Source organism: Sorex araneus, chromosome 3 (assembly GCF_027595985.1).
Source record: "Sorex araneus isolate mSorAra2 chromosome 3, mSorAra2.pri, whole genome shotgun sequence".
NCBI classification, from domain to species: Eukaryota; Metazoa; Chordata; class Mammalia; order Eulipotyphla; family Soricidae; genus Sorex; species Sorex araneus.
In genome coordinates, this window is record NC_073304.1 from 216,734,832 (window position 1) to 216,762,149 (window position 27,318).

General features: G+C 57.6%; 2 protein-coding genes across 3 annotated transcripts; one reads left to right on the forward strand and one right to left on the reverse strand.

Moving 5' to 3' along the window:
* Positions 1-1,351: 1,351 nt before the first annotated feature.
* RPL19 (ribosomal protein L19) lies at positions 1,352-4,881 on the forward strand. Its single transcript, XM_055133875.1, has 5 exons — positions 1,352-1,400; positions 1,900-2,006; positions 3,825-4,068; positions 4,380-4,490; positions 4,669-4,881. Exons 1-5 carry the CDS (start codon positions 1,396-1,398, stop codon positions 4,790-4,792), a joined length of 591 nt encoding a protein of 196 aa, XP_054989850.1. The 5' UTR covers positions 1,352-1,395; the 3' UTR covers positions 4,793-4,881.
* Positions 4,882-12,269: 7,388 nt separating this feature from the next.
* On the reverse strand, positions 12,270-26,387 carry STAC2 (SH3 and cysteine rich domain 2). 2 transcript variants are annotated; one of them, XM_055133873.1, is made up of 12 exons: positions 25,861-26,387; positions 18,534-18,638; positions 18,332-18,386; positions 17,911-18,008; positions 17,704-17,794; positions 16,036-16,148; positions 15,889-15,961; positions 15,745-15,806; positions 15,309-15,406; positions 15,044-15,095; positions 14,614-14,751; positions 12,270-13,640 (listed from the first exon to the last, which is right to left on the reverse strand). In XM_055133873.1, exons 1-12 carry the CDS (start codon positions 25,948-25,950, stop codon positions 13,536-13,538), a joined length of 1,080 nt encoding a protein of 359 aa, XP_054989848.1. In that variant the 5' UTR covers positions 25,951-26,387; the 3' UTR covers positions 12,270-13,535. The 2 variants fall into 2 exon arrangements, with proteins under 2 accessions (XP_054989848.1, XP_054989847.1); XM_055133872.1 differs by having other exon boundaries at positions 18,332-18,638.
* Positions 26,388-27,318: the final 931 nt, after the last annotated feature.

Here is a 27,318-nt window from a genome sequence, read left to right on the forward strand (position 1 = left end):
TTAGTAATAGATGCTTCTAGACCATCTCTAGAAGTAATCCAAGCACAGAGCTAGAAGTAGGCCTCTCCAGCATTGCCAGAAGTGGCGCACCCACACCTCTCACAAGAAGAAAATCTGGCAGAGAATATATATGTTTTGCTCTTATAAAGATCTGGACTTCCAATTTTTGCTCAGCAGTAAAGCAAGGATGACATTAACTGTGTTGCTGTGAGAAAGTGACATAGATGTGAGCCACTTTTTTGTTCTTGCAGAGGTGGGGAGCAAACTTCGGACCACACACATAAGGTACTTTCTACCACTGATCCCTCTTTCCCATCTTTCCTCTTTTTATTTATTTAAGCTTTTGGGGTCACACCCAGCAATGCACAGGGGTTACTCCTGGCTCTGCACTCAGGAATTACTCCTGGCGGTGCTCAGGGGACCATATAGGATGCTGGGAATCAAACCCGGGTTGGCCACGTGCAAGGCAAATGCCCTACCCACTGTGCCATCACTCCAGCCCCATCTTTCCTCTTTTTGACCTGTTTAGTAGCCTGAAAAATTCAGATCAGCTCGAGTTGAAGCAAAAACTCAATCCTAGGTTTCTTAGACACCAGGATCTTCTTAGGTTTTTTGCACTGGGTTTTCCAGAACAGAAGGAAACCAAAACTATGGATGGCCTGACACTGAAATTTTTGAGTTTTTTTATTCATTCAGACAATGCACTATTCCCCAATATTGTAACTGAAATTCTGTGCCAGCTGTGGACTATTGTGAATGTGACTGGTTTCCACCATTCAGGAGTTGAAGACCTTAAAACTTTCCTTGGAAAGTAGCGAACGTCAGCTGTTAGCTCAGGCAATTTTCAAGACAGAAATAGTAGAAGGAATGTTAGGCATTTAGTGGGGCAAAATGTCTTGTGATCTCATTTGCATTTCGGGGGCTACCCGGCGCCGGAGAACATGAATATGGAAGGTGCTTTTGCCTGATATGTACCCTCATCATCATTTTTTAGCTTCTAATTTCTTCCCCGGCTAAGAGAGCACTCTTCAGGCGGCCACTATAGCCAAAACTTTCACCCGGCCTGGGCGATGCAGCCTGACTTCCGGCTCCCGTTGCCCACGTGACCGGGTGCCCTTACCGCGCATGCCGACTAGCCACTCGGACGATACCATTTTGCCGAACCGAAAGGGGTCTATTTTCTTCGTTTTTAAAGTTTAAATCCAATTTCTAATATTATAATTCTATTATCCGGGGTTTTTATAGAGGCTGTAGGTAAGTTCACGGCGGTGGAGGGTGAAAGGACCGTGGGGAGTGCGAACGAAAGCGGGGCGGGGGGATGGGCTCTCCCCCTGGCGGGTAGTGGGAGAGCCGGGCCGGGCCGAGCTCTTTCCTTTCGCCGCTGCGGCCGCAGCCATGAGGTAGGCTCCTTGGCTCTCGGCTTCGGCTTCTTCGGGGCGGCGGGGCTCGGCCTCGCGGCCCCGGGTGGGGGGCGTCAAATGGGGGCGGCGGTGAAGCTGCAGCTCCCAGGCCTTGGGGTGACTCGGAGCGGGCCTGGGAGTCGGTGGGGTGGGCGCGCGGCCCAGACGTGGCGGCGGCGACACACGCGGGCCAGGGGAGGAGCCGCGGCCGCCGCAGCTCCGCGCGCCCCGGGGACCCGGCGGCTCCTGGCGCCCGTGTGACGTCCGCGTGGCCTCCCGCCGCCGAAAATGGGGGATCCTGGCTTTTCTGACGGTTTCACCGTTTGGGGGTTGGCCCAAGAAACGGCCGACGCTGCGATGAGATGGGGGACATGAGCCCAGGGGCCCGGAAGGCCTAAGGAGGGGTGCGCAGTGGGGGCGCGCGCCCGCCCGCCGGGACCCCCTCCCCAGGAGACTGGGCTGGGCCGGGCGCGCGCTCACGCCGCTCTCTCGGCCCCAGTATGCTCAGGCTTCAGAAGAGGCTCGCCTCCAGCGTGCTGCGCTGCGGCAAGAAGAAGGTCTGGCTGGACCCCAACGAGACCAATGAGATCGCCAATGCCAACTCGCGTGAGTTCGTGACCCGTGGCCCATCGAGGGACCCTGGCCGCCGCTCCTCGTTCAGATGGCAGCGACCCAATGAGGCCTTGGGGAATTCTCTTCCGGGGTGGGGTGGGGGGGGTCCTCGAAATGGGGAGAGAGACAGAAATAAAGGGGGCTCCGGGAGTTGAGCCGTTAGCTGGGATGATGGAGTAGTTCATGGAGGAACCCGACCACCATGTTAGAGCAGTGATGGCTGCTTTCTGGGGGGTTTGTTGATAGTTACGGGTAGGAAGTGATGAGCTAGGAAGACTGATGGGCTACAGCTATAGCAGAGACTACAGAGAGCTGTTGGCCTGGGGTTAACTATTCTAGGCAGGTGAATATGCCCTGCGGACTGCACCAGTATGACTTACACACGATTTCTGCAAGCCTTCCTCCACGGCTTTGAGAGACCCCCATTATTGTGACTTTTATTATGGCAGTTGTTTATTTATCTCTTACTGTGTTCAGTTTGTAAGTTAAGATTTACCATAGATTTGTGGTTAGTTGAATAAAAAACTGCTACATGAAGTGTTTGGTGCAGGCCAAATAGCCTTCCATCTACTTAGTTTGCAGGGAGTAAAAACTGGTCCGCAGCTTCTGTAAAGGGGATAGGGGAAACGACTTGAACTGTGGGACACATCACAGTCACCACTGCAGTTGTCCTAGTTGGGGGAAGGTTGGCTAGAGTCTGAGCAGAGCAGGGGGGCGGTGGGTGGGTAGCAATGGGAAATGCTGGGATGTGCTAGAGAAAGCTTAGTGGTAAGGGGGACTCGCCTGATCTGCCACAGCAGAGCTCTCTGAGGACAGACCAAAGGAATCTGACAACAAGAATAGAGAATTCTGTCTGTGTAGACAAACACTGAAGTGCACAGGTGAACCTAGGAGAGGGTTTAGGGGCCTGAAAAAGTTTTATAAGAGAATCTTCATTAAGATCAGTAAGTAGGACGAGACTGATAGTGCAGCAGGTAGAGTGCTTGCCTTGCATGTGGCTGACTCCAGGTGGATCTTGACATGAAATATGGCCCCTCAAGCCCACCAGGAGTAATCCCTGAATATTTTCAGGTGTGACATCCCCCACCCCCTAAAAAATTAAAATTAGGGGGCTGGAGCGATAGCACAGTGGGTAGGGCGTTTGCCTTGCATGCGGTAAACCCAGGTTCGATTCCCAGCATCCCATATGGTCCCCTGAGCACCGCCAGGAGTGATTCCTGAGTGCATGAGCCAGGAGTAACCCCTCTGCATCGCCGGGTGTGACCCAAAAAGAAAAAAAAAATAAAATTAAATCAGTGAAGTATTGGGAGTGCCGGAGGTGGAATTACTCCTGGCAGTTCTTGGGAATCTTATTTGGTGTTGGCAATGAAATGCAAACATCTTGAGCTGTTATGTCTCTGGTCCCCTCCCCAAAAGTTAGTGAAGGTCTTGATCTGTTTGTGCATTGTGTGTGTTTCACAACAAACGTGATTCCTGTGATTGAATTAGATAGAAGCTAGGGTTACACTGATTACCTAAACAATTTAAAACAGTTGAGGTACTTGTTCACACGCAACTGAAACTTGGTTTGATCCCTGGCTCCCCAGATATGTTCCTCTGAGCACAAGTAGGTATGGATCCTTGACCATTTTTTAAAAATTATTTATTTTGGTAAATACTTGTGTATTTCTACCTGGGGTGGGTCACAACGAGAGGTCCTCAGGCTTAAGGAACTGAGTAAAGCTGCTGGGTAATGCCCCAGCGTTTCCTGTTGGGGTCGAGGCCGGTACTGGGGGTAGCGTGCAGCTAACTGACCAGGGTCTGTGGTCACAGGTCAGCAGATCCGGAAGCTGATCAAAGATGGGCTGATAATCCGGAAGCCTGTGACGGTCCATTCCCGGGCTCGGTGCCGGAAAAACACATTGGCGCGCCGCAAGGGACGGCATATGGGCATAGGTAAGCGCAAAGGTACTGCCAATGCCCGAATGCCAGAGAAGGTAACTTGGATGAGGAGGATGAGGATTCTGCGCCGGCTACTCAGAAGATACCGGGAATCAAAGAAGATTGACCGCCATATGTAAGTGACCTTGGACCTCTCTGGTAGCTTTGCCTTTCACATGACTGAGCCAGGTTTGTTCCCTGGCACATGTGGTCCTCCAGGCACTGCTGGGAGTGACCCAACCCCCAAGAAAAAACAGACCTTGTAATTAACCTGGGGGGAGGGGTGCTGTGTATCTTGGGCATTTTGAGAATTTGTCTGTCCCATCATTTCTACCCCATCCGTGTGGCTGACAGATTTTTCCTGGCAGCGCTGGCCAAAATGGGGTTGTGAGTGGATACCAGATTGAGCAGTTCTTGGGCCAACTCTGATCCTTCTGTGATGCGCAGGTATCACAGCTTGTACCTCAAAGTGAAGGGGAACGTGTTCAAAAACAAGAGAATCCTCATGGAGCATATCCACAAGCTGAAGGCAGACAAGGCCCGCAAGAAGCTCCTGGCGTAAGTTACTTTGCGTGTTTTCCAGTTCCAGCTAGGGATCTTCTGAGATAATGGACATGCACTAGTGCCTTGTCTGTCAGGTGGTGGGGCTGGAGGTCCCTGGAAGCAGGAGATCCTACTGGCCCCAGCAGTTCATCCCTTCTCATCTTTTTTTTTTTTTTTTCCTCAATTTATCCAGTGACCAGGCTGAGGCCCGCAGGTCTAAGACCAAGGAAGCACGCAAGCGCCGTGAGGAAAGGCTCCAGGCAAAGAAGGAAGAAATCATCAAGACTCTGTCCAAGGAGGAAGAGACCAAGAAGTAAACAGTACAAGGAACAAGACAACTTTATCTGTCTGTACAGAGGGCCTCCATTGCTGTTGATCATTGAATTAAACAAGACTTTGTCTGCAAGTCTCTGCCTGTCTTTGTGCTTCTCCCACTGCGCCTGTTGGTGGGACTTCCCCAGCTAGAACCAGAACTGAGGACATGGGGAAGGGAGGAACAGCACCTAGAGATGGTCAGGTCATGTTGACATAAAAAGTGTTAGAAAACAGTATGCATCCTCTTCCAAATGCCTGAGATCTGGGCTTGAAATATACTTAAAATTCCAGCATGAGGGGCTGGAGTGATAGCGCAGCAGGTAGGGTAGGGCATTTGCCTTGCACGTAGCCGACGCAGGTTCGGTCCCCAGCATCCCATATGGTCCCCTGAGCACCGCCAGTAGTAATTTCTGAGTTCAAAACCAGGAGTAACCCCTGTGCATTCTCTGATGTGACCCCAAAAAAAAAATTCTAGGTTGGGGTGGGGGTGGTTCAGCTGCCACAAATTCTGAACCTCTAAAGTTAGACCAAAGTTGCACCGCCTAAACTATTGGGCTGTAACACTCATTTGAGCAGCACGGTTTTTAAAAACTGCCTACCAAGAGTTGTACAAGGCATGAAGGCTTTTCACAGGCTCAGAAGATATACACTTGAAAAGTCTTGGAGAATTCCCTGAGGAATTCCTATTCCCTTTCACAATGGAGAGAAGATTGGAACTCGTACCTGGCCACCTGCTAGTGGATCACTCATCACTTAAGGCATGACTTTGGATCACATCAGTATCAGTGCTACACATAAGACAAAAGCTGCGCCCTCTGCTATCTGGTCCCTTGTGCTATGGCTCAAACCCAGGAAATAGGTTTTATTTTTGCCCCTTTTGGGGGTTAGGGCCTACACCCAGGGTTGCTAGTGCTTACTCCACCTCTGAATTCAGGGTTTGCTCCTGACAGGGTAGAGCAAGTATGTCTTCTACCCACTGTATTACTTTGACCTTGCCCTTATAGGAATAAAATTAGATAACGGCCAATAAGTTTCTCTAATGAGCATCTATTACTACACTGACTTATTCTGTAGTTGTAAAGTAGGGCTATTGTCTTCAATTCTCAGATAAGGAAATAAATAGGTGAGTCAAGTCTTTGCCACTGCTAGAACTAATGGCAGGGAAAGGGAAAACAAGCTTAGTAAAATTTGGAAGACGGGGCTGGAGCAATAGCACAGCGGATAGGGCGTTTGCCTTGCACTCGGCCGACCCGGGTTCGATTCCCAGCATCCTATATGGTCCCCTGAGCACCGCCAGGGGTGATTCCTGAGTGCAGAGCCAGGAGTAACCCCTATGCATCGCCAGGCGTGACCCAAAAAGCAAAAAAAAATAAAAAAATTTGGAAGACAGGACCCAGAGAGGTGGGGAGCTCACTTGCCTTGTATGCAGCAGACACGGTTTCAGTCCCAGGCACCACATACGGTCATACGGTCCCCCAGCACTGCCAGAAATGATCCCTGAGTGCAGGACAGCAATGGTAGGTAGGGTCCCTTGCCTTGCACGTGGCCAGCTAGGTTTGATCCCTGGCATCTCATGGTACCCTGAGCCCTATCAGGAGTGATTCTTGAGCACAGAGAAGCCCTGAGCACTGTTGGGTGCCCCAAAACAAAATCACCATAAGGAAGAACTAAGATGGTCACAGAGAATCCAGGGTCCCTGGGCACTGCTCAGGCTGGGCCTAACCCACCCAGCCACAACCCTTCCCCTGCCCCCGCTGTGTTTCCCACCCTGGTACTGCTCTGCTCACACACCTCTGTTTCCTGCCCTGGTACTGCTCTGCTCACACACCTCTGTTTCCTGCCCTGGTACTGCTCTGCTCACACACACACCCCTTCTCACACACACACAGACACACACACACACCCCTCCTCTGTTACACACACACCCCTCTGTTTTACACACACACGCGCACACGCACATGCACATGCACACGCACACCCTCCTCTTTCCCCCCCCCCCCCCCCCCGCCCTGGTACTGCTCTGTTCAGGTTTTTGCCTGAAGGCTGACTAAGGAGTAAAGGGCTAGGGTTCAGGTAGGGGAAAGGGGGCCAGGGAGGGGAACAGGGAGGCTTTGGGGCCATAATCGGTGCTCTGAATAAGCCTATTTGGTGCCCAGGCTTGTATATTCCTGTACTCTCTCCAGCCCTCCGATGGAGCCTTATTCTAAAGCTTTCCCACCCATCAACATGCCTGTTTTCACTGATCCCTTCCACCTGGATATGCCCCTCAGCTGCCACTGAATCTAGCCAAATCTCAACTCTTCCACTTACTCCTCCCACTCCAGCCCCATTTTCGGAAGCTACAGGCCTGGTCTTCCCAGTGTTTTTGGTTTTAGGGCCACACCCAGCTGTGCACAAGGCTTACAACTGCTTAGCACTCAGGGATTTTTTGAACCTGGGCTGTCTGCATGCAAGGCAAACGCCCTCTCTGCTGTACCATCTCTCGGCACTCACTTTAGTGCCTTTTTGGAAGGCAAAAGATTAGTGTACGGGGAAAGCCTTGACTAAACTATCAGCTTGGAGCAGAAGACTCCTTCCGAGGCCTGGACCAGAGGAGGAAGGCCACTGCCATGCCTCCCGGCCAGCCACACCGGGAAGACCAGAAGGAGAATTAGGTGACTCAAGCTTGGGAAGCTCCCTCAGACTTCCGGGCCATCTGCTGAGAAAACTTGTTTCCAACCTGAGCCAGGAGATGGCGCTGTTTTCTCGCTGCAGGTGTACCGAAATCAAAGATTTTTTTTTATTTGATGGTATTGTGGAGTGTGGATAAGAAAGAAGGGGGTCCCAGGGTTATATGTTTATCTCTTGGGACACTTTGTGTTTAATCACTTCTTTCTCAATCTCCCCGAAGTCTAGAGATCAACACTTTTCACTTTGAGTCTTCAACCCCTTTCCAGGGCAGCTCCAGATGGGAGAGGGTCCCCCGTGGCAGGCACATACCCTGGAGGAACTCCAGAGCGCCAAGATTCTGGATTCTGTGAAACTGAAGAGGACGTGTCCAGGGACTGAAAAAATAGTATAGCAGTAGGGTGCTTGCTCTGCAGTGACTTACCTAGGTTCCAACCCAGGCATCCCACAGGGTTCCCTGAATCCCACCAGGAATGACCTCTGAGCACTGCCATATGTAGCCCCCACTCCAAATAAAAAAAAAGGAAAAAATGAAAGATGAGTCCAGGGACCAGAGAACTAGCTCAAAGAGTTGAGTGCATGTTTTGCACCCTGATTTTTTTTTTCTTTTTGGGTCATACCTGGCAATGCCCAGGGGTAACTCCTGGCTCTGTACTCAGGAATTACTCCTGGTGGTGCTCAGGGGACCATACGGGACGCCGAGGATTGCTCTACTCTCTGTACTACCGTTCTGGCTCCCAGGAACCCTGATTTTGATCCCCTGGACTACATGGTCCCCTGGGGAGCACGACAGGGAGCAACCCCTCACCCTCACCTGCTGGGCACCACTGGGTGTGCCTCTCCTCCAAAATAGAGCTGTCCTTGGGGGCTGGAGCAATAGCACAGCGGGTAGGGCATTTGCCTTGCACGCGGCCGACCGGGTTTGATTCCCAGCATCTCATATGGTCCCCCGAGCACCGCCAGGAGTAATTCCTGAGTGTAAAATCAGGAGTAACCCCTGTGCATCGCCGGGTGTGACCCAAAAAGAAAAAAAAAATAGAGCTGTCCTCTTTTTTTTTTCTTTTTGCTTTTTGGGTCACACCCAGCGATGCTCAGGGGTTACTCCTGGCTTTGCACTCAGGAATTACTTCTGGCGGTGCTTGGGGGACCATATGGGATGTTGGGGATCGAACCCGGGTCGGCTGCGTGCAAGGCAAACGCCCTACCAGCTGTGCTATCGCTCCGGCCCCTCTTTTTTTTTTTAATTTATTTTTTTTGAGGGTACAGTTACTAGAGCTTTTCTCTCTTTTCAGGCCACACCCAGCAGTGCTCAAGGCTTACTCCTTATGGCACTCTGGGGTCACTCCTGACAAGACTTGGGGGACGCTATGGGGTGCCAGAGATGGAACACAGTTCAGCTGCTTGCAGGACAAGTGCCTTGTACTCTCTCTAGACCCAGATGTGAGCTTGTTTTGGGGTCACACCAAGAAGTACTCAGGACATACTCCTGGCTCTGTGCTCAGGAATCACTCCTGGAGGTACTTAGTGAAGCCATAAAGGTGCCAGGGATCGAACCCAGGTGTGTGTTGTGTGCAAGGTAGGTTTGACCTGCTATCCTATCTCTTGGAGCTCTGTTCCTTGGCTGTGGGCTGGTGAGGGTCACACATCAGGCTACCGTGTCTGTTATGGTGCTCACGTGGCTCGCACTGAGTTGAAGCACAAAGGTTATGGTCATAGTAGTGTGTGTGTGTGGGGGGGGGGGTGGAGTCACTGCAGTGCTCCCCAGAGGTCACACTTTCTGGTCTGCCACTGGGCTGGAGCATGTGCCTGCTGGGCAGCCACACCCCCTTTAGTGATGTTCAAAGGAGAAGTCACCTGAGTTGCCTGCCAGATCACAAAGAGCAGAGCTGTGAGGATGTTTCACGCACGCTGAACTCCAAGAACTGGAACTTGTGACCGTGACCGTGACCGTAAGGCAAATCAGGGACTTGAAATTCGTGGCAGCATGCTTGCAAGGCAGGTGAAGTCCTTGCGCTGATTCTTGGGGTCCCAACTCTTCACTTTCTAACCAAGGAAACTGAAGCCCGGAGGAAACAGGGCCCCCCACCCCCAGAGCTTCGGTACAGGTGTACCCAGAGCAGGAGGGGTGAGTCAGACTGGTGAGGGGGCAGGGGAGGTGCTGGGTACAGCTGCTGTTGTGGGGCCAGGAGCTAGTAAAGGGTTCCAGAGTTCTCCGTCTCCTGCCCCATGTCTGAGGACAGACACCCCCCCACCCCCATTTGGCAGCTTCCCCAGCCTGCTCCAAGCTTTAGAGGGATGTGGTACAGAAGAGGGGTGCTCAGTGAGGCTCCTTCCTTCTGTGTCCTGGCAACCCACCCCCTGTCCTCTGCACTTTGCGGGGGGGTCTCTCAAATGCTCCCTCTCAGGTGGTGAGTGCTGGGTTAAGCTCAGGTTGGGGGGCTGGGGGGAGACGGAGGGCACTTGGAGGTCAGAGAAAACAGAGCCAAGGATGGACTGGCACCTCCTGGGCCGCCTCTGCCCCAGGCCAAGGGTGTTGCTGTCTGCCACCCCCAGGGTGGGTATGGAGGAGGGTGGGGGGCCGGGCCACTGTGGGGGCACCAGCTGTCACAGCCTCCAGGCAGTGAGTGCACTGTCAGGGGTTCAGTCACCCGAGAAAGTGGCTCTGCTCAGCAGCGCGGCAAATGCGCGGGGTGGAGGCGGGGGTCCAGGCCAGCTGGTGGCAGACACCGGGGAGGGTGCAGATGCTTGGCTGCAGTTCTCTCCCTGTCTCCAGTCTGTGGGGGAGGAACCTGCATCTCAGGCCGCTATTTCCATTTTGTTGATTTAAGACACTGAGGGACCCTGGAGCTAGGTTGGGTGTGTGTGTGTGGGGGGGGGGGGGTTGGCATGGGAGCTGAGCTAGGAGGTTAGAGACTGGATTCTGAGTTTGGCTGGACCAGGAATTGGCCTTGAGCCTCCTTACTGGCTTCCTCTGAGCCTCAGTTAAGAAGGCAAGGTAGGGGCCTAGAGTAGTACAGCCAGTAGGGCACTTGCCTTGCACGCGGCAGACCCCGGGTTCAATCCCCAGCACCACAGAGCATCCCCTGAGCACCCCCGGAGTGAAGCCTGAGTGCAGAGCCAGGAGTAAGCCCTGATCACCACTGGGTGTGACCCATAAAGAAAAACAAAAGGCTGGCAGGGTAACAAAAGGAAGGAGGTGGTATTTTCAGGAGTACTGGGTCAAGCTGCTTGCTTTACATGTGGGCAACCCTGGTTCAATCCCTGCATATAGTGCCTCGAGCATAGACCCAAAAGTGATCCCTCAGCACCACCAGTGCGACACAAACCCCCGCCACTACTAGGGCTGGAGCGATAGACAGTGTGTAGGGCATTTGCCTTGCGTGCAGTTCATCCATGGCACCAATATGGTTTTCCGAGGGCTACCAGGAATAATTCCTGAGTGCAGAGCCAGGAGTAAACCTTGAACATTGCTGGGTGTGCCCCCCCTCTGCCAAACAAACAAACAAAAAGCCAAGGTATAAGAGGCAAGGTCAGGCGCAGGGCAGGGGGTTGCTCTAAGGCCTGGACACTGCTTTGCACACAGGGTCCTGGGTTCTAGCCCTGCTACTAAATGATCCCCTGGGCATTGCCAGGAGTGACCCCTGGGCCCTGAGCCTGATAGTAGTTTTCCTCCCTCAGCACAGCCAGGTGTGGCCGAACAAACAAAACAGAACGAAAAGTGAGGACTGGATAATCAGTTTTTTTTTTTTTTCTGTTTGGGTCACATCCGGCAATGCACAGGGGTTACTACTGGCTCTGCACTCAGGACTTACTCCTGGCGGTGCTTGGGGACCCTATGGGATGCCAGGAATCGAACCCGGGTCGTCGGCCACATGCAAGGAAAACGCCTCAGTTTCTTCCTCCGAGAAAAGGGTACACCACCCCTCCCTCAGGATCCAGGAGAGGCTTAAATCAAAATTAGCTCCTGGCACAGCTCCAGGGCATGCCTGCTTATCTGGTTCCCCCTCTTGAAGGGATTTTTCCTCAGCTGGGTTTGTGAGCCTTATTTCCACTATAGGGGGAGTGGGTGGTCCTAGGAAGGACCCCCTACAAAGCTACAGGACCTTCCCTGGGTGAGCTTCCCTGGAGCCCTGGGGGACTTTCTAGGACCTTTCCTGGGAAAGGTCTCAAGGTATGCTCCCACTTGACCTCCCTTGCTTTGGGGGGCCAGAACCCTTGAGGCTCAGGATGGGTGGTACCTGCCGCCCCCTCCTCCACCCTGTGTGTTCTGGCACCCCCCCACCCCCCCCCTGCAGCGTGCCTCTCTCTCCCTTGCTGCTCCCCTCTGCCTATAAATAGCCCTGGACGTGGCGATGACGCGGGCAGCGGCGGGAGGGGGCAGCGGGAGGGGCAGCCAGCGCGGGAGCAGGTGGGTGGCGGGCACTGCTGCGGGAGGGGCGCCGCCGGCTCCTTGCTGCCAGTCTCCCGATGACGGCGTGATTGAGTCATCTCAGGTCCCACCGTCCCAGCCACCGCGTTGTTGCTGCAGGCAGGCGGAGGCTGATGCAGGCGGGGTCAGACACGTGGCGCACCCCTCTCCAGGCGCAGGTCCCAGGTGGCACCCCAGCCGCCCCACCTCCTCCGCACTCTCGCTCGGGTCCTAATGCGTCATCCCCCCTCTCCCTCCCGCCCCCGACTGCGCACCTTGGCTGCCGGCTGCCCGTAGTTGGGCGCAGTAGGACCCTACAACGCCTGGCCAGCCAGCCCCCTCTCCCCCACCTCACTCCTTGCCCCGTCCTGCTCTGGCCCAAGGCACACACACCTCAGACAGGCTGAGACCAGAAACATTTAATTAGGAGTCTGGGGGCTCCGCACTGCCCCCGCAGACCCATCATGCAGCCTCATGTACAGTGGGCAAGGGGCCCGCCCCGGGGGTGTTGCTGGGGGGGCCTCATGGCAGCAAACAGGGCAGTGTGACTTCTCCCACTGCAGTGTGGGGGAGGGCAAGTGGGATGGGGGGAGGGTGGCCAGTGGGCGGGAAGCAGTGTCCCTCCCACTGGGGAGAGGATGTGACTGTGCCCAGGACAGGGGTGGCATTGGCTGGCATGATCAAGGGCACAAAAAGGAGGCTTTGAGCTTGGGAGGAGAGGTGGGCACCAGAGGGGTCCCCTTTGTGTGTTAGCCTCCTCCAGGGCCCCCCCTTCTTTTCCTGGTGGCCCAAGAGAATTTCTGCTTCCCTGGCCTGGCACCCCCCTCTCCCTCCCCTGCTCTGTGGCCAGGACACAGCTGATATAGCCAGAAAGGGGACAGCACCTGGGCGGTCCCCTGAGAGCTGGGACAGGGCGATGGGAGGTCAGGACTGCCAGGGGCTCCCAGGCAGAAACTGGGGAGTCTTGGCGTCTCCCCCCACCGCCCGGTCGTGGGTCCTGCCTCTGGGGACACCCAGGCTCCCAACAGTGAAATGGGGCTGCTTGATCGAGCATGGGCCGGTTTTGTGCTCTCTGTGGGGACCGCTCTTGGGTGTCCTTTTGCCATCGACCAGGAGAACTGGTCCTCATGAAGGGCCAGTCGCAGAGAGCCCCACCCCGTCTGCCCAGGTTTCAAGTAATGGGAGCGGGTCCCACAGAACTTTCCTGAGAATTGATGGCTGGGAGGGCTGAGCCCCCCCCTAGCCCCCGCAGGTGCTGTCCTGTCCAGAGAGGCCCCACTCCCTCGAGGTCAGCCACGGGTCACACACATAGACCCAAGCAGGGGTTCTGTGGGGACAGGTGGGCACATGCAAGGGGCACAGGAAGACTCTCGGAAGCAGCAGTGGGGGTGTCCCATGAACACCCCCCAGGGCTGGACTTGGAATGGCCACTGGGCTGGGGGTCCCTGAGCCCTGCGGGGTCTCCCTGGAGCTTCCCCCCTCCCTCCCACTTTCTCCTCCCCCAACTCCCAGAGGAGTAACCCCCCCAAATAAAACCTTCCTGCAGCAGAAGGCCCCAGGCCAGGTGAGCTCCCTAGATGAGACGCAGATGGGGGAGCCAGGACCCCCTGTCAGGGCCAGGAGCGAGGCTGGGATGTGCAGGAAGGGCATCTGGCCTCCCTGGGCTCCTCTCAGATCTCTGTCAGGGCGTCGGCTGGCACCAGGCCGCGCTTCTTGCCGCTGCTCACGCGGATGAAGCCATCGGCGTCCTTGCTCCTGCCCACGCCTACACAGATCTGCACAGAGACACGCACCGAGGCCAGTCCAGCTGTCCCGCGGGCGCGCCGGGGCCCACCAGGGGGAGGAGGGCAGGAACCGGGGCTGAGGGCACAAGCACGGCAGCTAGAGGGAGCCCTCGCAGGCCCGGGAAGCGGCCCCTCAGCGCAGAGGCGGGAACGGGTCAAAGGCCTTGCCCGAGCGCGCAGCTAGGCAGAGCCGCGTCCAGCTAAGCCTGAAGGCGGCAGACGCCGGAGCACCGGCTTTGTGAGCCCACTCCTGGGTTCCACCGCTGTACTGCATGGCCCTGGGGCATCTCCATTTCCAGGGTCCTAACAAGCCTCTAGGCTCCTACTCCTCTGCCCCCCCTTTCTCAAGACCCCTCTCTACGGGAATAAGCCCCTTCCTCTGGAGGACACCCGGTTTCCCAGCGGAGGGCAGGAGGGCCCCGCCTTGCCCCTGCTTTTTCACCCCCCAACTTCCTCCCTCCGCAAGCTCCCCCAGACCGTCCCCCTTTTCAGGACCCTCTCCCATCTCAAGACCCCCTCCTCAGGACCTTCTCTTTCTTCAGAACCCTCCCCTTTATCCACCTCTTCGGGGCCCTGCCCGCCTCAGGACCCGCACCCTCCTCAGGGCCCGCCCCTCTCCGCTCAGGACCCGCCCCTTCATGAGGACCCACCCCCTCCCCGGAACTTGCCCCCTCCTCAGGGCCAACCCCCTCAGTACCCTCCCCTTCTTCAGGACCCTCGTCAGGGTCCGCCCCCTCCTCCCCCCCTCCTCAGGACCCGCCCCTCCCCCTCCTCGGTACCCTCCACTTCCTCAGGACGTCCCCCTCCTCAAAATCCACCCTCCCCCCGGACCCGCCCCCTTCTCAGGGCCCGCCCCTTCTTCAGGGCCCGCCCCTTCTTCAGGGCCCGCCCCTTCTTCAGGGCCCGCCCCCTCCTCCCCTCTTCGGGGCCCGCCCCCCGCCGGCCCGTCCCCTCTCGGGCTCACCTGGTTCTCCTTCAGGCTCATGTAGCCCTGCTCCTTGTTCCCGGAGAAGGGTTGGCAGCAGCGCCAAACACTCTCACCTGGCCTCACTCGCTGCACAAAATTGGCTGGGAAGAAGCCAACCCGGTCGCCGATCTTGCCCTGGGGACGAGGCTGGCAGTGAGCACCGCGCCCCCCTTCCTCCTCCGCTTTCTCTAGACCCAGTCCCCCCCGCAGAGCCACTGTCCTCCAGCTGCCCTCCAGATGCTCTCAGTGGTTCTTCTGGCTGGGGAGGGCACGAGGTGGGCAGAGGGACACAGCTGCGGCAGGGAGCGAGCTGAAAGGGAGGGTCCAGGACTTGACAGGGCAAAGGGCCGGAGGGGGCAGTGCCCGCGGAGCGCGAGGGCTGCTAAGCTAGCCAGCAGGGTGCTCCCACCGCCCCCCACCTAGTCACCTTCCACCAGTCCTCGTTAGAGTCGTCCACCAGCATGATCCGGTCTCCAGGTCTGGGGAGGACAGAGCTGGGCAGCGCAATGGGCAGGGGGGACCCGCCCTCTGCACCCCGCTTCCCCGCATGCACGGCCCCTTAGCTGGGAAGGACGCCCTCTAGAATGGCCTGCACAGGGCCGGACGCACACGTCAGCGGTCACTCTGGGGGGGTCTCTTAGCCGGAAGTGAACAGAGAAGGTTCCCGGGGCTGGGAGGGCTGGAGGACTCACTGCAGAGCCAGATCGTTGTTCTCCTGAGGCAGGAACTTGTAGATGGCCACGTAGGAGTACATGGGCCCCACGTCCTTCCGCACGGCGGGTTTGGGGGGCTGTGGGAAAGCTCTGGGTCAGTGGGGGGAGGACCCCACGCCCTCACGCTTTCCGCCATCCTCCTGCCCTGTGCCCATGGAGACGGGAGGCAGCGGGTGCAGGTCCCTGACAGTAGCCCCGCCGCCTGCTGCGCGCACCCTGGGTGGGGGGTGTTGGGCACCGGGGCGCCCGCTAGGAACGGTGAGACCAGCCGCAGCCTAGAGCCGCTGTTCCTCGTGCGAGCAGGAGTGGGCAAGTGGCCAGACGTTGGGTGCACCCCAAACTCTCCAGGACACCCCCATCTGCACCTAGGAGAGGCCACGCCCCCTCTCCCCGCTGTCTGCACGAACAGCCTCACCTGCTGCCCAGGGCTGCTCCTCTCTGGGCCTGACCCTTCGCTCTCCGCCGGGGCTGCGAACACTGGAGAGGCCAGGGCGGGTGAGAGGCAGCAGGAACGGGCCCAGATCTGGGTCCCGGGCCCGCTCCGGCCCGTCCCACTCACCGCTGTCCCCAGGGCCCTCTTCTGAGCTGCGGATGCTGCCTTCGCCGTCCTCGGTCAGCTCATCCCGCTCACTCTGGGGGCCGGGGCGTGGTCAGTGCCGACCACGCCCCTCTCTGGGCCCCGCCCCCTCCCCGCTGCCCCGCCTACCAGGCTCCGCGTCGGGGACTCGGAGGTGCTGCTGAAGCTGGAGCGGTTCATCAGGGCCAAGGAGGTGCCGTAGCGCAGCGTCTCGTAGACGGGATCCACCTTCCCGCTGGCCCCTGCCGACCAGGCACCGGAACAGGCACCTCCGCTCAGAGCTGGACAGGACAACTGCCTGTCCGCCTCGCTCTGCCACAAAGCCTGGATCTGGGCCTGGCGTCCCCAGGGCCGCCCAGATTAGGATGCCGGCTCTGGCTTGAGGGCTGCATCTCCCCTTGGTCTGCTGCCCCTCAGCCCCGTGAGAGTTGCTCTAGATCAAACGCTTTTTTTGGGGGGGAGGTACACTTGTGCTCGGTAGCTACTCCCAGCACAATGCTTGGTGCCCCCCAGCAATGCCCAGGGGATCCTGGGGTCCAGGGATTGAACCCCAGCCTCCAGCATGAAAAGCCTGTGCTCCAGCTATCACTCAGGTACCCCATCAACCTTCAGCCCTCCCTTCCCCACTCTCCTCAGACTCCATCACCTACTTTACCTCACAAACGGTTTCTATAACGGCCACTTCCCTTCATCTCTCCAGTGACTAGCCCAGTCTGAGCTACCAAAGTCTTTGGGCAACCAAGACAGCTACCCTCATCCACTCCAGCTCCTCTCATCCCCCTGAGCAGCCAGATGCTCTCAGAACAAATTCCAAAGAACAAAGACCAGTGCCAGAGTACAGCTGGTAAGGCCTTGCACAGAACTAACCCAGGTTCAACCCCCGGCAAAAACAATAAAAAATAATAAGTTGAGGGGGAGGGTTGGGCCACACCCAACAGTGCCTAGAGTTTTGTGACTCTGTGCTCAGGGATCATTCCTAGTGGGGCACAGGGGACCAATATGGGGTGCCAGAGGTTGGACTATGTGCAAGTTAGATGCCATAACTGCACCAGCTGAATATTTTAAAATAGAGAGCAAGGGCTAGAGCAGTAGTACAGTGGGGAGAGTGCTTGCCTTGCTTATAACTGATCCAGGTTCAATCCCTGTCACCCCATATGATCCCCTGAGCACCACCAGGAGTGATCCCTGAGCACAGAGCCAGGAATAAGCCCTGAGCACTGACAGGTGTGGCCCCCAAATAAATAGAAGCAAAGGCCAGACTGGGCTCCAAGGCTTTGCTCGCTCCTCTTGCCCCCTGCTCCCCCTCATAGCACAGCTCCTCACTGGCTATCTCCTGCAGCCCCAGCCTTGCCACCTTCCCTTGAACTCCCTCCCCATTCCCGCCTTGACACCCTTGCCCACATATTTTGTTCCTGTCTCTGGAAAACCTTGGCTGGCAGCTCTTGTACTGGAGGGTACCGCTTCTCCTCTATCCCCTCTCTGTGAGGCACCCCCGCCGCGGTGATGGAAGGATGAGGTTATCTGTTATCTGCTTCTCTTTCATCTCCCTTACCAGTCCGTGCGCTCCACCTTCTTCCATGCTATCTCCCATGTCTAGCATTGCCTGGCACTTAGGAGGCGCTTAATAAAGTGCTTGTGGAATGAATAAGTGGGTGATTGAAAGGACGGAACTCTCTACTGAGACAGAAGCATCCAGTATCATGGGACCTGTACCTCATTTCTTGTTTGAGGGGCATGTAGGTTTCTTATCCTACCCCAGTAGGATCAGGGACCTGGGGCGGAGGAAGGGACACTCACCCGTGGGTGGTGACTCTTTGCTGGTGGCACACGCTGGCAGTGGCTCGTGCACCAGGAGCGGGGAACTGAAGTTGCGGCGGAAGGAGGTGGCCTGTGGCAGGAAGGGTGGAGAGAAAGGGAGTGGTCACAGCCCGCCAGGGCTTGGTGCTCCCCTCGAGACGGTGGTTTCTGGGGGCACTCAGGGGACCCTCCCCACTTAGCACTCACCGTCTTGCCTGGGCATTGCTGGTGCGAGAGCTCCTCGGAGCACCAGAGGTGGACACTGACTTTGCACGTCTTACAGCGCAAGCCCTGCTTGGAGTTGCCTAGGGGGAACCGGGTTTGCCAAGGGAGGATGCGCCCATGGGGAGGAGCAAAGGAGGCTGTGCTAGGACTGGGGACAGTGGCAGAGCGTGGGTCACCCTCAGGCCAACCTTGAGGCCTAGTGTCTACCCAGCACACTTTGGGGTATGAGCTGGCACCGAAGCTCGGGTTTTTAGGGATCCACATCACCGACCCCCAAACCCTCCTCCAACCCTTCCAGGCACATTTCTCCACTCAGGAGGAGGGGCACGGGTTGAGGCCCGCTCCCCACACTTCCCCCCCTCCCCAGTGTCCACCCTGTCCAGCTCAGGGCCCAGGCACCTACCCACGACGAGCTGGTGGCACAGCTCACAGGGGCTGGCACGCTTGAAGACGTATTCCTGGAAGCTGTGCAGCCTTAGGGGTTTGAGCGGTGCCAGGGGGCGGGGCACTGGGCAGGGGGAGGGCGTCGGGGTGGGCAGGCCCCTGTCTGCGGATGCGGGGGGTGGGGAGGGTGGGGGAAGCGGGGTGGGGGGCGTCAGCAGCACCTCGGTGGGGCACTTGAGCTCCGAGCCCGAGCGGAGGAAGAAGTTCTCCACACTCTTGCTCCGCAGGATGGTCCTGAGGGACAGGGACCGCTTGAAGCGCTGGAGCTGAGTGAGGAAGAGGGGTTGTGAGGGGCAGCCGGCTGGTCAGTGGCCGTGAGTGGGCTGAGGGCCACAGGGGAGAGAAGTACAAAGAAAATGGCAACCAAGTTCCAGAAGGGAGGCCCAGTCCAGGGGCCTGCAGAGCCAGGCTGTCAGCCGTTCTGAGGTAAGCATGGTTAGACAGGCAGTTAGGAGTGGTGGGGACTGTGGCAAACTAGATGCCCAGGAGTAGCTCCTGATCTCCTCTAGCCACCTGAGGGGCTCATCCATATGCCAACCCAATGCTGTCAGCTTTTCCAGTTTTCTTTTATTTCTTTTTGGGTCACACCCAGCGATGCACAGGGATTATTCCTGGCTCTGCACTCAGGAATTACTCCTGGCAGTGCTCGGGGGACCATAAGGGATGCTGAGAATCGAACCTGGGTCGGCTACATGCAAGGCAAATGCCCTACCCGCTGTGCTATCACTCCAACCCTGGCTTTTTCAGTTTCAAAACTTTTTTTATTTTTTTAATGACGGGGCTCAAGCCAGGAGTCTCGCACATGCAATGCAAAGCTCTAGGGGTCAGAGCAGTACATTGGGGAGGGTGTTGGCCTTGCACGCGGCCAACATACGTCATGTGATTTTCCTGGTATGGCACAATCCAATGAGCATTGCCTGGTGCGGCCTCTGTGCCAGTCCCCAGCACCACTGCACGCAGGCACTGAATGTCAGGCTGGCATAGCCAGGTAAGGGTAAGTACTGCTGGGAGTGGCTTCAGGGCCCCCTGAAGCTCCCCTCACCAAAATCTCTCCAGGGCCGGAAAGATAACCGACTGAGAACAAGTTTCACATGAGGGAATCCAGGGTTCCATCCTCGACACTGCCTGGAACCTTAGGTACCACTGGGAGTGACCCCGAGCACAGAGTCAGAAGCAGCCGACCCCCCAGCATTGCTGGATGTGCCCCCTCCCCAAAATGAGAAATGTAACAAAACACAAAACTCAAATCTTAGGGCCAGAGCGATAGCACAGCGGGCAGGGCGTTCGCCTTGCACGCGGCCGACCCGGGTTCAATCCCCGGCATCCCATATGGTCCCCCAAGCACCGCCAGGAGTCAGTAATTCCTGAGCATCACTGGGTGGGACCCAAAAAGAAAAAAAAAATCTCTCCAGCACATGCCTGGAATGATCTCCTTATCACCCGAGCCCTGCCCTGTTCTGGCCCAGCACCCCAAATCCTGCCCTTCTTTCCCGACACCTGCTGGGAGGTGACCACTGACCCACAAGGCCACAGGTGCTGCGGCTGCCCCGCCCGGCCTGAGTCAGCACCAAAGGTCAGGCTTTTGCCTCTGAACTGCCTGCAGACGCGCTTGTCCTCTCTCCTCTTTCTACCCTCCCTCTGGAGAGGACCCACTGACCCTGGGGTGGCCGAGCCAATCAAGCCCCCTCAGGAGACAGTTAGTGCTCCCCACCCCCCACCCCAGGGCAAGGACAGTGACGTCCAGTCTCTGGAGGGCAGAGCCCCAGAATGGGTGCTTTGGGGATGTTTGCTGAGCCCAAGACAAGGGAACGACGAGTCCAGAACTTCTCAAGCCCCATGGATTCTGGTCCCCTGACGCATCCCATCTATCGCTCTGCCCCAGTGAGGGCGGGAAACCTCTTTCCCCCAAATCCTTGCTGCTATTTTTATTATATTTTGTTGTTGTTGCAGTGCCAGGATCCGAACTCAGGTACAAGGCAAGTGCGCTCGCCCTGAGTTCCTTGCTGGCTCCTTCAGACCCTTGTTCCTTTCCTGTCCCGTTGAGAGGTCCTTTCTTGCCCCCCACCCCTGGCCCCTTTTGACCAGTGATGGATAAAGGGGGCCAGAGGCCTGGCTTCAGGCAGAGACTTGGCCTGTGTTCCCCGCTGGCATGCTGGACAGCCAGCCTGCCAAGTAAATGGGGTGGTGGCCCCGTCAGCCCTCAGGGAGACCAGCAGGCAGCAGGCTGGAGGGGCAGCGGAGAGAGGGAGATGTCTGGGCACCAGGCAGGCTCTGGTGTGCCAGCTGGGAGGCCAGAGCCCTGGGCTGCCTGGCACACAGCGTGGCCCAGCTCCTTCCAAATCCAGCTTCCTGGGCAGCACCGTGGGTGTCTTTGTGTGTGTGAGAGGCAAGGCCCCCAGATGGCCAGGGGGACAATTAATTAGAACCTGAATGTGCTCTCGGGACTGCATGTTGATTTGAGGGCTCTGGTCTAGCCAGAGAGGTGAGCAAATTACAAGCCTGGGGCTGAGCGCACGGAGGACCTGGTCAGGGTATGGGCGAAAGGAGGTGGCTGCTTGAAGGAGCATCAGTCCCTGTCTCAGCCTCAGTTTCCCCATATCTGAGAGGAAGAAGGCAGGACGAATGCTCTCTAAGGAGCATAGCCTCTGGTTTCAAAAAGCAAAAATAGGGGTGAGAGTGATAATACAGTTGGTAGGGCCTTTGCTTTGCAAGTGGCCGACCTGGGTTCAACCCCCTGGGTTCATCTCATATGGTCCACTGAGGACCGGCAGAAGTAATTCCTGAATGCAGAGCCAGGGTAACCCCTGAGCGTTGCCAGGTATGGCACCAAACTAAAAACAAAGCAAAACAAAAGCAACAATGGGAGGCTGAAGAAATAGAACAGCAGGTAGGGTATTTGTCTTGTATGCAGCTGACCTGAGTTTGGTCTTCAACACCCCGTATGGACTCTTGACCCCGCCAGGAGTGATCCTTGAGGACTGAACTAAAAGTTCAGCACCACCTGGAGAGCACCACCTGGTGAGGTCCAAAAAGCAATAAAGCAACCAAAAAAAACAAAAATGCTTTTTTTTCTCCTTTTTGGGTCACACCCGGTGATGCACAGGGGTCACTCCTGGCTCATCACTCAGGAATCACCCCTGGCGGTGCTCAGGGGACCATATGGGATGCTGGGAATTGAACCCCTGTTGGCCGTGTGCAAGGTAAACGCCCTGCCCGCTGTGCTATCACTCCAGCCCCCAAAATGCTTATTTTATTTTATTATTATTTTTTGCTTTTTGGGTCACACCCGGTGATGCACAGGGGTGACTCCTGGCTCTGCACTCAGGAATTATCCCTGGCGGTGCTCAGGGGACCATATGGGATGCTGGAATCGAACCTGGGTCAGCTGCGTGCAAGGCAAATGCCCTACCCACTGTGCTATCGCTCCAGCCCCCCAAAAAATGCTTATTTTAAAAAGCAAAAATGACAAATATTAGGGTGAGGATGAGGTTCAGCTGTAGAGCTGTAGAGCACTTGCCCAAGGTTCAGTTCCTGGCACCATGAAAATAAACAGAGGTCAAAAATAAATAAATAAATAAATAAATAAACAAACAGAGGTCAAGGAGATAGTACAGTGTGGCGGGCACTTGCCCTGTATACAACCAACTCTGGTTTGATCTCCAATACCCATTGTGGTCCCCTGAGCTCTGCCAGGAGTGATCCCGGGGCTCAGAGCTGGGAAGAAGCCCTGAGCATTGCCAGGAGAAGTCCCCAAACAAAACCAACAGTGAGGCCAGGGATATGACTCTATTAAAAACTGGAAGAGAGAGAAACAGCTCACAAGGGTGGAGCACGTGCTTACACACTTTGTGAACGGGAGCTCTGAGTGGAGCTCTGAGCTGGGCCACTGCAGTGAGCACCATGCCTGGGAGCAGCCCCAAGCACCTTGGGCGTGATCCAAAAAAACTAACTATGAGCATAAACTTTATTCTTACTTTGTGTTTTTGTTTGTTTTGCCAAGCCCGGGATTGAACCCAGAACCACAGGACCACAGAACCACAGAGCCCTAAAACAGAAACACATGAATAACACCAGGGGTAGTAGTTGCCAGAACACTGGAGTGGAACCAGCGTGTCCGAACTAAGCAGCATCTCAGTCCTGGCAGGACTGTGACTGGCTCTGGCAGGGTCCCTGTCTTGTGTGTGGACTTGTCTCCCAGGTCCAGGGAGAAATTTAGGACCAGATGGGATGCTCTGGCTACACGCCCTCCCAACAGTCAGCTTATGCGACAGCTAGACACCTCTTGGTACCCAAAGCACCCATCCCTGGGGACAGTTGCTCCATCTCTGGGCAGCTGCACTCACGGGCAGCGCTTCCCTATTTAGAAATGTGCTCCCTCCGATTTTTGCGTATTGGTGCATGTTATTCCAGAAAAAGCTCCTCCCTCTGGGACCCACCAGCTCTTCCAGCAGGTGAAGACATCACCACGTCCCCTCCCAAGGCCACCACGATCACAGCCTTCCTCATCACTGATTTCAAGCCTCCTTCAGTCTGTGCCCTTTCCTGATCCCCTGTGGCCTTGGGGCCAAGCACCACCTCAGAGGGTACCAGAAGCCTCTGGAACAGAATGTTCCCCAGCCCCAGGGCAGCCCCAGCTCAGCTCTGCTAGCTTGAGCCGTGGTCCCCAAAGGTCCCCAGAGGGTGGAGGAGCAAGAATGAATGGCACCCACCTGGGGTGGCAGGTAGAGAACAAGGGCCATGGCCAGGGCACCTCTGCCAGATGGCTCGATGCCTGCCCCCCAGAGACACTGGCCTGGCTCAGGTCCAACCTCACTTTAGCTGAAACTGTCCTGGCAGGTGGGCCCACTTCTTACATCTCTCATTCCAGGGAGGACCTAGCCCCATCTCCCCTAGTTATCATTTGGGGCCCCCTCTTCTGGGACCCTTCTCTGGCATGGGGACCAGCTGTTATGTATCCCAGCCAGCTGCCCCCGGCCCCTCTTCCTTCTCCCCCATTCCAGGGGCTTGTCTGGTCAGCTCCTGAGTGGCCCCCACCCCAGTCCTGGTCTCTCACTTCTTTCCCTCACTTCCCGCCAGCTCCGGAAAGGGCAGTCAGCAGCTGGTGGTGGGTGGTGGCAGGAGCTGACTCAGATGGCAGAGCTGGCATGGCAGGGTCCTCCCAAGGATGGCACCAGAGTGGAGGGGGGGGAATGGCAGGCCCGGAATGGGGGACAGGGTGGGAATCTGAGAAGCAACGCTGGCAGGAAGGCGCAGTCACTGTGTGGCCGGGGTATGGGGATGACACCCCATCGCAGGATAGGACCGCAGGGCTGACAAGAAATGCCCTGGAGCCCCAGATGCTGATGAAAAATTGGGAATGTTGGCTTCACCCCATGATTAACATCAGCACCCCCTTTCCGGCACAACCTTGATCTGATTTGGCAAAGCTCTTCCTCACCCTGACAGTCTGCAGATGAGCGTTGCTGGGACAGGTTGAGATGGGGTGCCGGTGGAAGGAAGCCAGCAGGCTGAATTCTCAGCCCCTCACTCAAAGGTGAAGTAGAGGGGAGGGGGCCAGGGTGCAGACATAAGTGGCCTCCTGGCTGCACTGAGGGTCCAGGAGCCCTCAGTGGGCACCCGGCTCCCCTGCTCTGGGTTCTCTCTAGGCCTCATGCAGCAGGGCTGGCACTGGAGGGTCTGGGGGGGGGTGGCAGGCAGGGCAAGCTGCGGTGACCCCCTCCCCTCCCCGCAGCTGAGCCAGCTCTGTGGTTTGCTGAGGCAGCACCTCCAGTCTCCCGCAGCTGCCAGCCAAGGAGGGGGCAGAGCCCAGCAGCCAGCCCGGTGTGGGAAGCCCCCTGGCCCCTGGGAAGCAAGCACTGGGGGATGAGTGTATATCCCTCCAGTGAGGACTAGAGCAGGGTCAGGGGAGCACAGCAGGGGTCCCACTCCCAGGCCCCCGTGTTTTGGAAGAAGCTGTTCTGAAGATTCCAAGCAGCATCCTCCCATCCCACACTCCAATTGGGAGTGTGGTGTGGTCGGGGGCATATCACGGGGGTCTTAACTCTGTGTCCCCAGAGTGCACGCTCTAGCTTAAAAGGCGCCAAGAGAAAGCCAGGTGTGACTGGACAGCGCACGAAGTCCCTCTGATTTAGGGATGTGGAGCTACCTGGGGTGTCTTAGCTGGACCCCACCCTGGCCCTGCTCACCATCACCCCCTAGATGACCTTGACCTTGAATGAACTCCGAGGGGGACTGTAGGAGGGGTTAAGGCAGACTGAAGAGGAATTATGGGCTCTGGATAGTGCAAAACCGAGTCAACAATACCAGGGGGAGTCAGAGACCCCCACCCCATTCCTGGTGCTCTCCTCGGAACAAAGCACCATGTTTTCAGGGAGAGAGGAGGGGGCCTGGGGGGCGGGGAGCTGGGGAAGGCTCAGGGAGCTCTAGACTCAGCCCCTTCTTCACTGCCCTTGCCCAAGCCCACTTGCTCAGGTGCTTCCAGGAAAATTTCCAGAGGGTTAGCGGCCAGTACCTAGAACTGGGGTGGGGGTTGTCTGAGTTGGGAGCCCTGAGGTTGAAGGTGAGCCCAGGCCTCCTACCAGCGCTGCAGCGCGCGGAGTCTGACTCCTCCTGCCTTCATCGGGGAATAATTTATTCATTGCGACTCCCGCAGGAGTAACAATCATACATAATTAGGGTTAATTATGACATTCATTAATTATGATGACTTTTCTCTCTCTTTTTTTCTTCTTTCCCGCCCGTCCTGCTCTCGGGGTGGGGCCGCTGGTCTTTCTGTTCTGGAATCGCCAGTCCAGGCCCCCCCACCCCGGTCCCCGCCAGCGATGGCCCGATGGCCCGCGCTGCCGCAGCCCGAGCGCGGACTCGCCAGCTGCGCACCCCCTGGGCCGCGGCCTCGCCCGCCCGGGAGGGGGGAATGCAGGACTGCGGCGGGTCACAGACGCCCGGGGAGCCTCAGACACTTGGCGGAGCCCAGAGACCCCGGGAGGGACACGCACAGAGACACCACGACAGAGACAAACAGGTTGTAGAGACACAATCGGAGAAGCCAAAGCAAAGAGCGACCGCGACCTGGCGGGGCCGCGAGGGTGCGCCCCGCACGCACGCACGGCGCGTGCCCCGGTCCGTACCCGCACCCGCCGCGCCGGGTCCCCCAGCAAAGCCAGCGGATCAGCTCCCCGGAGGGTCGCGCCCGCGCGGCGGCTCATCACGCGCGCAAGGGCGTGTCGTGCGGGTGCGCTGGGGGCGCCAGGCGGCCACTCGCCACCCACCCACTCTTCCGGGCCGCCCCGCGAGCGTGACCTCCCAGGCGCCAGAGCCAGCGACTCACCGGAGCCCCGCGACTGTGACCCCCCGCCCCCGGGCAACACGAGCCCACCACGGTGGCCACCGCGTCGGGAGCAGGACGCGCTCGCGCCGTAAGGGCTCACCGGGCCGGGGGCCAGGCCATGAGCCACCCCCCCACCCCCGCCACCCCTGCCCACGAGTTACCTTGGTTTCCTGGAGGGCAGAGATGGACCCCGGGGGGCTGTGGGTGGACGCGTCATCTGGTTCGTTCTCCTTCTCGCTCATTTCGGTCATGGTGGGGGACACAGGGGCAGCAAGGGTGCGGAGACCCGACGGCTGGCCCGCGGGGGGCAAGGTTGTGGGGTGGCGAGCGTCTCTCCGGGACCCCGAAACCCTCCTCGGAGACTGCCCCCACCCCCAAGAGAAACCCGCCCAGCACAGGAGCCCCCCTCCTCCCCGGCACTGGCCGGGAAAGTTCCCGGGTGGACGGGTGACGGGGAGGAGCCGCGGGAGCCCGACGACCCCCGGGAATGAGGCGTGAGGGTCCGCAGAGGATGCTGCTCCCGGCCAGGGGAGGAGGGAAGCGGGCGCGCGGGGGATGAGCCGCGGGAGGTGGCGGTGTTGGTGTCCGGCCGGCTCCGCCGCGCTCTGCGCCCGCCCCCCACCCCCCGCCCCCTGCCCGCCCCAGCCGGGCACCCGGCGGCCCCTCCGCCCAGTCCTCGCCACCCAACTTTGATTTAGGAGGTCGCCTGGGCCCGCCCCCTTTCCTCCGCCGCTCCCCCGCGCCGCTATGCAAATCAGCCGCTCGGCCATTGGCTTCCGCGGTAGCTCGGAGGACCAACGGGGCGGGGCCTGCGGGGGCTCGCCGGGATGGGGCGGGGCTGGAGGGTAACTGACAGGCAAAACCCGGAATTGGGGTTTCCGTTCCCCGCCCCGGGGGCTCGACAAGGTTGACAGAGAGTTCGTTCGAGCCTGGGTCGCGTTGTTGAGGGGGGAAAGAGAAACCCACGGGAGCTGCTCCAAGATAGCCAAGAGTGAGATCAAAGTTGGGACTTCCTCACTGAGAAGGCCATTGGTGGAGGAAGCAGGGGACCCTCGTGCCCCTTTGACTGGATGGCTCTGTCCTGGAGAGGCTGCCTTCGAGTGCACACAGCCCTGGACAGGTGGTAGGGGTGCCTCAAGCAGAGAAGGGATAGAGCTGTACAGGGAGTCTGGGCTTCAGAAGAAAAGACGGACACGTCCACCTAAGGTGCCCAACGCCCTGGGCCTGAGACAGTACAGGGCTTAGGGCGCTGCACGTGTCTTGCAGGTGCTGCCCTGGTTTGATCCCTAGAATATGGTCTCCTGAGTCCACCAGGAGTGACCCTGAATACAGATCCAAAAAGTAAGACACAAACACACACACACCACACATAAGTCTCCAGGCTCCACCACAAAAGTCTAGATTAGGGGCAGGAGAGGTGGTGGCTCTCCAGGGGCTCTCTGAAGGTATCTCTTATTCCTTCCTTTTTTTTTTTCTTTTTGGGTCACACCCAGCGATGCTCAGGGGTTACTCCTGGCTTTGCACTCAGGAATTGCTCCTGGCAGTGCTTGGGGGACCATATGGGATGCCAGGGATCGAACCCGGGTCGGCCGCGTGCAAGGCAAACACCCTACCCGCCG